Genomic DNA, 12445 nt, shown 5'->3' with positions numbered 1-12445 from the left:
AAAGTCTTTTAGTTTTCATTTTATTAAAATTTAAAAAACTTTTCCGGAATTCGGGTTGTATATATATATATATATATATATATATACATATATATATATATATATATATATATATGTTCTATATTGATTCAGTTCCGTTCCATTCAATATGTTGCAAAGTTCATCATTTATGAACCAAATTCAATTTCAGCTATGGAAAATAATTGTCATTATTTAGCTGAATTTAGTCCGGCAATGATGTAATTTTGCAAAGTTCATTAATTACAAAATGAATTCAATAGTGTCATTTTAAAGCTCAATTTAGTTTAAAGCATCATTAACCTTGTTGGTATTGCAAAATTATTGCAATTTTGAATCAAATTCAACGAAGAAAGTAGTTCTGAACATCTTTACTTTAAGCTGGATTAACTTTTACAGTGTAAAACGGCACTGTAATGGAGGAACATTAGTCAAATATTTTACAACCATTGATTATATTCGACAATCTTTATTTGTTTGTCAAAATCATATTATTGAGAGCTAGACAGCTAGAAATGACCTTCAGTTTGCAACTGAGCTTATTTTCCTCAGTGCCACTGAGTTTTAGCTGGAAGAACATCTTTGAATAATATCTAGATACTGTCAATGTCCTGACATTATTTAAATGTGCCTGTGATAATCTAACAGCATGAGATTGTTCTTGTCAATTTAAGCATGAACACCAGTGTGACGATGTGCAGCTGTGCTTCAGAGAACTAAATTTATATTTCTGTTTATATGTGTTAATAATACTATCATTTAGCATTACCGCTCAGGCCGATCTAACATCTAAAGTCTGCTGCAGCCTCAAATCTGCCCTTAAGACCTTTAACATCTGTCCCCTAGTGAATGTGCAGAATAACAGCAGCTTCAGATGTTTGCAGCCAAAGAGATCAGTAAATGTGCAATATTGTCATGATTTTAGAAACATAAATGTTTCATTATTGAAGTTCAAAGGGATATTTCACCCAAAAATGAAACTTCCAAACCTAAAGTTTTTTTTCTTCTGCTGGTAGCCATTGACCTCCATTTTTTTTTTCCTACTGTGGAAGCCAATGGCTACCAGCAATTCTTTGGTTACCATATTATTCAAAATATTATATTGGTGACAAATGTGGAGCAGGTTTCCTGTTGTCCTCTTTACTCATTATGATCATGCATTATCATTATGCATAATCTATGCAATATTAAATGACTAAAATGTACTGCTGGTGAACTGCATCTGTGTATCTTACCTATTTACATAATATATTATTTGATGATATAAATGTTTTTAGTGAATCATTGTAAATAGGTGTACTATATTTAAAGGATTGAGTCTATAAACTCTGGGAAGTCAAGAACTGTTTCCATGCAGCAATGCAGTCTTGATTGAGTTATATTAATGACTGTCATGTGTTGGGCGGATGTTGTGCACAAGGCCCAGCGTTGTTTCATTACCAGAGCAGCTCTCTGGCCAGTGAGATGACCATAAAACTGTAAACAGGTCAGGTGATACAGGATGACCATTTCTTTTTTTCTAGTAATGCAAAAAGAGGATTTGTAATTCCGGGAAAAATAGGTAATTATAAATAGACAGATACTTATATAGAAAACTAAAATGAGAAATAATAAAGCTGCTGTGTCCAAAGTTTTGACTGGTAGTGTAAATTTTGATAGATAGATAGATAGATAGATAGATAGATAGATAGATAGATAGATAGATAGATAGATAGAATTCAAACATATTTGTATATATTTCTTTATTTAATTTATATGTATATTTTTGTGTAAGTCTCTTCGCCCAGCGTGCAATGTACCGTCAGCGCTCACTGCGCATGCGCACGCAATCACAAATATGCCCGTTGCCTGACGTACAGTCGACAGCAAATCAGGTAAGAAGATTCATTCAAATTTCTATTTCTATCTACATTTTCTAAATTCCTCGCATACTTTAGCGATTCCTATACTTGAAGTGCTGCATTGCATACTTTTAAATGGCTTGACATCGTAATGTAGTTCACTAATTCCTGCACATTAGCTGCAGGAGCTATTCACATTAGCTTAATCTGAAGCGTCGCCGTTTCATGTGCACGTCTACGTGTATTAGAGTCACTTTTAATAAAACCGAATACGCCACAGAGCTGTCAGTGTTCTGTATGCATCAGTTATGTTTGCATTTATTCGTGTGTGAGTGTCTATAACATCGTCCATCAGGCGGATAGGGACGAGGGAAATGTGTGCGTTTCGTAATGTTTATGTCTGTCACTGAAAGTTGACGTGTGAAATATAGAGATGTGTTTTATACACATCGGAAGCATTAGAGCAGAGACAGTGCGCGTGTCAGGTGGGCTTGACGGCGCGCGCGTGATGGGCTTCTCTCGCTCGCTGATTCGCTGATAGACTGCTGACGTGGGTCATTATCGTTACGCTTACATTAAATCGCTATCATTGAATACATTACATACACATTACAATAAAACTATACATTTTTTGACGTTGGAAGCGTATTACTCTGTTTAAAGATATTTATATATTATGGTTATACAGACCAGTGCCTGTCTTTAAATATATGACCGTCCACCTGCGGGGGACTAATTAACATTTATATAGGCTTTTATCTTTAAAGACCCACTTAAAACTGTGACATTTTGTGTAAAATATTTAGTTTCTATTACGTTATATAATTGTTGTTGTTTTTTTCTACTCACAATAGAACCATTCTGTTAGATGTAATTACGCTTTTTTATTAAGTTTGATTTATTTTTATGTTTTACTGGGATATTTTTTGTTTATTTATTGTGTATTTAAATTCAATTGTATTAAATGTATTTATTTTAATCAAATGTATTAACTTATCACTTTAATTAAATACATTTTTTTTATTTTAATACATTTTTAAAACAAATAGATTTTTTTCAGATGTTTTTGTTTGTTTATTATATATTTAAATACACTTTTATTCAATTTATTTACATTAATCAAATGTATTAATTTATCACTATTTAAATACATTTTTATTTATTTTAATCAATTAATAAATCAAATAGATATTTTTGAAATCTTATTGTTTTAGAAATGTTCTTAAAATTGTTTTGTTGACTCTGGACATCACATAACCTCATCTCCCGAGTCAACAAAACAATTTTAAGAACATTTCTAAAACAATAAGATTTCAAAAATATCTATTTGATTTATTAATTGATTAAAATAAATAAAAATGTATTTAAATGAGGTTATGTGATGTGACCTTTTATTTCTTTTTATTAAAATGCATTTTATTTATTTAAATCAATTTCTAAATCACATTTTTATTTTTTCTAACTTTTACTTTGACATTTGACATTTGACATAATGTAAAATTTGACATTTTACTCAAATGCATTTACATTGCATTAAAAGGATACATTATATTAATGAGTTCAAGCATTGTTTGATTGTTATATTGTGCATCCTTAAAACATAATATCATCAATCTCTCTTTTTCTCTCTCTCAACAGCTGGAGCAATATGACGCGTTAGTTGACCAGATAGTTTCTCTCCATCCTTCTTTGTGTAGTTTGACACTTGAGGTCAGAGGTCATGGCTGTTGATTGTGGTGTGTTCGTGGACTGGTCTCAGATGGGCGATGTGAGTCACGACGCGACTCCCGGTAAGACCGAATATAAAGACTTCAAGGAGCTGAAGCAGCATGCCCGCTCGGGCCAGTGGGCCAAAAATCACAGCCAGCGCTCGGCCGTTTACCAGCAGCTGCTCAAAGCACTCCCGTGTCGCACCGTCACGCCGGACGCCGCGGTCTACCGCGATATCGTAGGCAGTTCTAACTCCAAGCGCAACCCATCCGCTTACCTCTTGCCAGAGTTTGTGGATGGGGTGGCAGTGCCACGCTACTGTCTGAAGGCCGAATCTGTGGGATCAGTGCATGCTGTGATTTCTTGCATCGCAGGGCAGTTCCCAGATATCTCGTATTGCCCGTCTTTACCAGCGGTGACTGCGCTGCTGCTGCACTGGAGCGCCGATGAAGCGCAGTGCTTCGAGAGCGTCAGCCGCATGCTGGCCTGCAACGAACCCGGGCGCCGTTTATTAGATCAGACTTTCCTTGCATATCAATCGGCCTGCATGACCTTCGGCGACCTCGTGCATAAATACTGCCCGGCCGCGCATAAGCTGATGGTGGCCACCGCGACAGACGTCCTGGAGGTTTACTCTGACTGGCAGCGATGGGTTCTGGGCGACCTGCCTTTTAGCTTCGCTGCGCGTGTGATGGATGTTTACTTGGTGGAGGGGTACAAGGTCCTTTACCGCGTGGCGCTGGCCATACTGAAGTTCTACCGCAAGCAGCGCAGCGCTGCAACAAGCTCGGCTTTAACCAAGCAGGACTCGGCGGCGGTCAGGAGCGATATACAGGCATTCGTGCAGAATATCGAGAAAAGCGTGACGCCGGAAAAGCTGCTTGAAAAGGCCTTTTCCATCCGCCTGTTCAGCCGGAAAGAGATCACACTGCTGCAGCTGGCCAATGAGAAATCACTCCAGCAGAAAGGCATCACCGTCAAACAGAAGAGGTATTGATGACTGTTACTTTACATGACTGTGTTTTGTTTTATACTTGCTTTAGTACTGTACTCTTAATCATTATTTAAATCAAATTCAATTCGTTTTAATTCGAATGTTTATGTTTTACAGAAGTTCTAAGCGGCCATGCATTATAAATTTTTTTCCTTTTTGTTTTCTCGTTATAACGACTTATTTTTCTCGTTATCTCGACATAACGAAAGTTTGTTTTCTCTTTATAATGAAATGACAGTTTTACTGTTGCTATAGTAACGAACTCAACTTTGACAGGCATCTGATGGACAACCATGCAGGCTCTCTTACTGTAGCATATATTTCAGCAAATTTTGCTTCGCCTAGATAATAACGTCTACAATACTGTACATAAATAAAGGCTGATCAATCACTGTTGATTTTTCCAGAGACAGTACACCAAACGTTTTGTTTTTGTAATTAACATGTTTAAAGGGCAACACCGCGAACACAGACTGAGTGCCTTCAGAAGGATGCAGAACTATTCTAAGATCTTGAGCTGCTTGGATTAAACTCACTTTTAATTTTCCATTTATTTGAAATAAAATTATATATAATTTGTCATTTTTATTAGTCATTATATGCTGTGGCAGATATCATGTGCGTTACAAGCCTCTGTTTGAAAAGATCGTTCATGTGCAGTGTGTGTGTGCAGAAAAAAAACGATTACAACATTATAGAACAAAACTGAATTAATTTAGCCTATGCATTTTACATATACATCACATTTCTCATCAATATGGTTAACAATAAAGATTAATAATAAGGAAAAAAAGCACATCACAAATAGCCTACATCGTTAAATCCTGTCCTACTGTAGATACACAGAACTTTTCCGCTTATTAACCACTTCAGCTGTTATTTTGATTTTTTGAGAATTAGGCATATGCAATATTGGACCCACCGGTGGGTCCCCAGAGTTGATGTGGTTAACTACCTAATCATGTGCCTAAAAGAAGCACAAATAAAGATATAGGTGCAAACAGAATACAGTGACATCAACCTTGGTTTTGATAAGCAGTTATTTTATGACCCAGAACGCATTGGTGAAACTCATGCATCTAGCAAGAACTTAATACACAAAATAATCATTTTGATTAAAGCATTTAACATTTATGAATTAATTAAATGTCAGTAATGAACAAGACTGCACAAATTATAGCGATCACGAGGAAGGTCCGCGTACAGTAAAGTGGACAGTGTACAACACCCCTTCAGTTATACTCAGGTATATAGTGCCACCTGCTGGCGCAGTTTTGTAAGTTATTAGAGAAAATTAAGTCGTTATAACGAGAAAACGACTTTCGTTATGTCGATAACGAGAAAATTAAGTCGTTATAATGAGAAAACAAAAAGGAAAAAAATTATAAAGCATGGCCGCTTAGAACTTCCGTATGTTTAGTTTTCATTATTTTATTTATTTATTTGGAAGCCTGATTCCAACCCTGAATAAAAAAATAAATTAAAAAAGTAATTGTGACTTTTTATCACACAATTCAGACTTTTTTTCTCCGATTTAGGTGAACTCACAATTTCAAGAAAAAAAAATCACAATCACATTTTACATTAACATGTTTCCATATTTTATTATGTATTTAAATCAAATATAATTAATTTGTATGTTTTTATTAAAATGTTTTTGTTTAGTTTTGGTTATTTTATTCCTTCATTTGTTTCTGTATTTAAATCAAATAAGATTTATTTGAATCCATTTGTTTTAATCAAATTTATTGAGACTTAAATAAGTCACTTTAATTTTATGTTTAAATATACATCACTCCAGCAGCGTTTCTATGAATGTTTTCTATATTTCTCTATAATAAATGAATAGATCTAAAGGAGTGTGTATATTTACAGCAAGTGCTCAACATCAAATAGTGATTTTAAACATCTTTTGCTTGATTTAAAAAATACATAACATTGGATTAAAAATGCAAAAAATATCTTATTTTTAATATTTCTAAGACTCAAATGTGATTATTCTAGCTGAACTAAACATTACTGTTCAAAAGTTTTGTGTTTATCATATATGTTTTTTAAAGAAATGAGTTACTTTGATTCATGAACAACAGTGTAACATGCTACTGTTTGAAATGTTTATAGTAGGTCATATACAGTACTGAAGGATACTAAATACTAACCAATTACAAAGAAGTTATTATTTTTGAGGTATTTATGGCACTGTCTGTTCATCTTAAAATGTTTTTATGTCTGTTTATATCTTTTGTGTTTGGCTTTGTTTTACAGCTTTCCTCTGATTTGCTTGTGTTTTTCCTTCCCTCATTTTGTTCACATTGTGTCACAGTCTTTTTTCATTAGTTTTTCCATTTCTTCTGCTCTCCACTCTCTGTGCTCTCCTTTAGCTCTATCAAAAGGTGGGTATCTTCATCTCTTTTCATCATCCTCCTCACTCATTTTCGTTTTTCTGACCCACTTATTTCTGTTGTGTTAGTTTTCTGATGCACAGTGAAATATGCATATTGTTTGCATGTTCTCTCTAGACAAAATGTGCAGTTAGCGGTGAACGCTGATAATTTCAGCTCGGAGATCGTCAGCGCTAAAGAGATCAGAGATATCTGGTCGTGGATCCCGGAGCGTTTCGCTTTATGTCAGCCGCAGCTGCTCTTCACCACATCTACACACGGCTGCAGCCTCAACAGGTACAAACACACACACACACACACACACGGACACACACACACACACACACACACACACACACACACACACACACACACACACACGGACACACACACACACACACACGGACACACACACACACACACACACACACACACAAACACACACACACAGAAACACACACACGGACACACACACACACACACGGACACACACACACACACACACACACAGAAACACACACACAGAAACACACACACTGACACACAAACTCACACACACAGAAATACACAGATACACACATACACACACACAGAAACACACACGCACACACACACAAACACACACAGAAACACACACGCACACACACACACACACACACACACAGAAACACACACACACACACAGATACACACATACACACAAACACACACACACACACACACACACACACACAGAAACACACACGAGTAATAGTTGCTGCCTCTAGGTAATCATTATTACTCAGTTAAACTATTTACAGTCTTTAAATACGAGTAAGCTTCTGAACTGTTTATAAATATGGTTTGTGATGTTTTATTCAGGTTTTATTCTCACTGTGAGGGATATGAGCCGACGTTAATGCTCCTCAGAACTACAGATGGAGAGGTACCAAAACCCTGTGTCTCGCTCTTTTTCTCTCTGTTTCTGTCATTTAGTTTTTTTCTTAGCACTTATTTAGGTTATTTTTGCACACTGTGTAAGAAGGATAGTAGTGTGCTTGGATGCAGGGAAGTTGTTCAGGATCTCAGTTAGTCAGTGATTGACGTGCCTCTCATCCAATCGCATTCCAGATGTGTGGAGCCTTCCTGTCCACTGATTGGGAGGAGCGGAAGAGGGGCGGGAACAAGCTCAGCTTTTTCGGCACTGGAGAGTGTTTCGTCTTTAAAGTACGTTCTTTTCATGACTTTTATTTGTTTGTTTGCAAATAATAACATATATGATATAAATAATCTAATTAAGGTATTATGAATCAAATTAGGGTCTTTCTCATGGAGTATTCTGGAATTATTATGTTAATTATTCACTAGGCGGCACTATTTACTGGAGTATTAGATTAGATTACAGTGCATTAGTGTGTGAAGTTCCTCTCATCCATCATGGTTTCATCCTGTCACACTCTCAGAGGAATATTTTATAGCTCTTTAGTAACTCAAGCTATAATGAAGTTCTTAGTTATGTAAAAAAAAGAAGATGTTTCTGCTAAAAGGGACATAGAATAATCTGTGATAAAGCTATTCAGTTATTGTGGATAGCAGCTCAGATGACTTGATTTTGTAAGGAAAAGCAAGTATATTTATATAAATTCAATAAACATTTATAATAAAAATTACATATTTATACAAATAAATGCATACATATTTACTGTGTATACATTATATATAAATAATAAAATAATTATGATTACTTAATTATAAATAGTACAATTAATTAAATAAATATTAAATCAAATTAAATTAAATTAAATCATCAATCAAAAGTGAGGTAAAAAAAAGTGAATTCTACTGAAACAATTATCCAATCAAATCAAGTCTTTGCAAATCAAGTGAAATTAGAAGAAAAACATCTGAGAAGCTGATTGTAATTACATTTTATATAATATATGTCTACGAGAAAACAGTTAGATATTAATGAGATTACATTTAGCATTAACTATTTCTTTCCTCCAGTCATCAGTTAAGGTTTTCAATTGTTTTGCCAACAGCTGTTGAATATTTTTCTTCTGGTCTGACACATTCTCACATCATACAGACTTAAATTGTCCGTCTAAGGGCACAAAGTTTGAATATTTTAGCTGTCCAGAACTTAAACCACATTTTAACCACGGCAGCATGTATTCAGATTTCACTTCCTGCTCTCTGACCACAAGACTAACCACTGAAACGGTGTGTGTGTTGTGGTCGTGTGCTTTCAGAAGTAATGTGTTTGTTTGTTTCAGATGAAGCCGGAGATGGAGCGTTACGAGTGGGTCGTCATCAAACATCCGGAGCTGGCGAACTCGTCTCCAGCTGTAGATGATGAACAGACCGGAGCGAACGACAACGGTGGGCCGCAGTCTCTCGAGACACCGGCCACAGACGCGTCTCACCTGTCCCCATTTCTCTCTGCAAGACACTTCAACCTCAACTCAAGGAACACCTCCATGTTTATGGCGGGAAACATCGACTCCATCATAATCGGTAAGTGATGAGATGCTTTTTTTCTCACTAACCTGATTCCTTTATTATCATTTTAGTCTTTGCTTGAAATCGTTTACATTTAGTTATTTAGCAGACGCATATGAAATGATGATTGTTTTTGAATGTTGTAAATCCAGTTTGGTTTATTTGGAGTAGTAAAGAAAGAAAGACGGTGTAAGCTGATTCGCTGTAATGGGATGTATGGTGTTGTTTATGAAGGAGGAGGTGAAGGTAACGCTCTGTACATCGACTCGGAGCTGAACCACGGCCGAACCGAGCGCTGCCTGACCTTCGACAACCCACCGCTGTGTACTGAGAGCTTCCAGATCGCTCTTCTGGAGGTTTGGGGCTTCAAAGATGCCATGGCTTCATAAGAGCGGCTCCATTGTGTTGTGATAGACGTCTCTTCATGTAGGTTGTAACAGAGACATGATGCTCCTCCAGTGCACTAAAACATCCGTCCTGAGCTCCAGTGAAAATGAAGTTTATTGTGTATATTTATCTATTTAAACCATATCTCAAGGTTTATTTTGATTCATTTCATATCATCAGAAAGCCTGTTTTGATCTAGTCCGAAAATTCTAGTCCGGAAATGAAGTTATGTATTGAAGGATTCAGTATTTTGCTTTTTCTGCAGTAACATTGGAGACTTTCATGTTAAATCAAAACCAAGCCTTTATTGATGTGATTCCAGCAAATTGTCAGATATCTGTCATCTGTGGTGCTAAACACACCGGTATATCAAATTTTATTTTGTTATGCAAAATATAATTTATTTATTTTCATTATGGGGTGAAATATGACCCCTGGTATTTATCATGATTCACGCGATCAAAGTTTCTCTTTCCCCAATCCCTCTGTTCTTTATGGAAGCCCGTCTACTTTTGCAACTTTTTCCCTTGCAATTTCATGATATAAGCTCACAATTTTATTACGAAGTTAGAATTGCAAGATATAAACAAAATTCCATTGCGAGTTTATATCTTGCATTTCTGACTTAATTTTTTTTAAATGTAAGTTTATAACACAATTCTGACTTTATTTTTCGCAGTTGCACGTTTATTTCTCCGATTTGTGTTTATATCTTGCAATTCTGACTTAATTTTTCGAAATTGTGAATTTATAACTCACAATTCTGCATAATTTTTCACAGTTGCATATTTTTCTCTCGCAATTCTGACATTTTCACAATTGGAAGTTTATTTCTAAGAATTGTGAGAAATCACAGATAATAAGTCCAAAAGCCTTTTTTATTTTTTTATTCAGTGGCAGAAATGGGCTTCCATAATTCTTCTGTGCAGATTTGTGCCAATTGGGAAAAATCAAATGTACAAAGAGGACCAGAAAACATGAGCTCTTCACTAACCTCCTTAGTACTTCTGGGGCATTTATTGAGTTTCAATGACATTCCAATGCTCTTTTAAATCAGAAATCATCATTCTGGCACCATTCACTATTATTATTGTCCTCTCGTTGTTCCAAACTTATATGACTTTCTTTCTATAGTGAAACACAAGCAGACAGATATTGCTAAATAAAATAGGCAGCATTTTTATACAGTTAAAGTCAAGTGGTCAGAGCTGCTAAAAGAACAAAAAACACCATTAAAGTTACATTTAGACAAAATAATAATAGTGAAAAATACACACTATATTCCACTTATACTATACACAATAGATTTATGTGAAGAACAGACATCGTAGCTCTATTTCTTATTTACACAATCTGCATATTCATGATTTCAAACCTGATGCACCAAGTTTGATTATGTGCATAGAATTAGAAATTTTGAGTGTTTTTTCACACTTAGCTCTCAGAAGACTTTAAATATAGCAATACAGTCCTAATGTATTAAGTAAAGTCATGCAGTTTTGGAACAATATAAGGGTGAGTAAAATGAAGATACAATCTTAATTTTCTACATGTTACATGCACTGTATCTGAATGAATATCAGCAGTGGACTGTAATGTACCATATCACCCATCCAAATCCCAAAAAAACATGCATACTCGCAAAAAAAAAAAAGTTTTTATTTAGCTCAACAAATGTTTAATGTATACAGGTTGAATTAAAATGTAAAAAGTTTAGTAGAGATCCAGCTTGTTGTTAATCGTTCGATATCTTTGCTTGAATTCTATGTATGAAAGCATAATCATCAGCACTATTTTAAGTGAGAAGTATTTTATGAGTTATCATTTTCTTTGCACTTACTGAATGTATTTTAAGTTGCCGAATGTTAGTTACTCATCTGTGAATCAGTATTAGTAATATATTGTTTGTTTTCAGTATCTGTGTGTCAGTTAGGATATCTTCTGCTCTTTTCTGTCATATCTTTGAATCAGAGATTCAGTGATCAAAACTGGTTGTTGACGAATGTTTAATGTGCATATACATTGTGATGTGTTTCCATATCAGGTGGTGTGTTTGTGTGTCTCAGGTCTCCTGAGTGTGTATGTGAGTGTGAAGTTCAAGTCTTAAACATGCAAAAACATGGGGAACGACCCTAAATTATAGTGTCAAACAGGTAGTGGTCTGCTCATAGAAGGTGTCATGATTTTTATCTTTTAAACTAGGGAGTGATCAGTTGTGATGAAGAATAAAAACTGTGCAAGCTATCATTAAAAAAGGTTTTTGGTCAGTCTTTTGTGCATGTAGGTGTCTAGTTTTTGTATTTTTTGTAAACAAAGACCCCACAGTCCTGGAAACTCGTACAAAATTTGTAAAACTGTGATTTACATGCCTGGAAAAGTCATAGAAAATTCTATAGTGATTATGCAATTTCTAGCTCTACTCTAAAATTAGTTTTTCTGAGTGCAATATTTGTATAAAATTAATTGCATTCAGAAATGACCAACAATTGGACATTCAGATGAGAAAATGCCATTCTCCGCTCTCTTCTGGTCATGATATGTGTGTATCATTGACCTTATAATGCAGATTCACCCCACAGCTAAATGAGAGCAGACTAATTGATCTTCCATCATGTGTCCTGAACAACGTGTTC

At 35.2% G+C, this 12445-nt stretch overlaps 1 protein-coding gene across 1 annotated transcript; it reads left to right on the top strand.

Annotated features, from left to right (window-relative positions):
• Positions 1–1808: 1808 nt before the first annotated feature.
• Positions 1809–10457, top strand: LOC132116379 (TBC1 domain family member 24-like). The gene is made up of 7 exons (XM_059525201.1): positions 1809–1892; positions 3498–4559; positions 7083–7241; positions 7806–7869; positions 8055–8150; positions 9200–9440; positions 9660–10457. The coding sequence occupies exons 2-7, from the start codon at positions 3580–3582 to the stop codon at positions 9812–9814; spliced, it is 1695 nt and encodes a 564-aa protein (XP_059381184.1). The 5' UTR covers positions 1809–1892; positions 3498–3579; the 3' UTR covers positions 9815–10457.
• The last annotated feature ends 1988 nt before the right edge of the window (positions 10458–12445 follow it).

The sequence above is a fragment of the Carassius carassius genome, chromosome 35 (assembly GCF_963082965.1).
Source record: "Carassius carassius chromosome 35, fCarCar2.1, whole genome shotgun sequence".
Classification (NCBI taxonomy): domain Eukaryota; kingdom Metazoa; phylum Chordata; class Actinopteri; order Cypriniformes; family Cyprinidae; genus Carassius; species Carassius carassius.
Note: the sequence above shows the minus strand (reverse complement) of the source record. Positions and strands in the feature narration are given on the sequence as shown.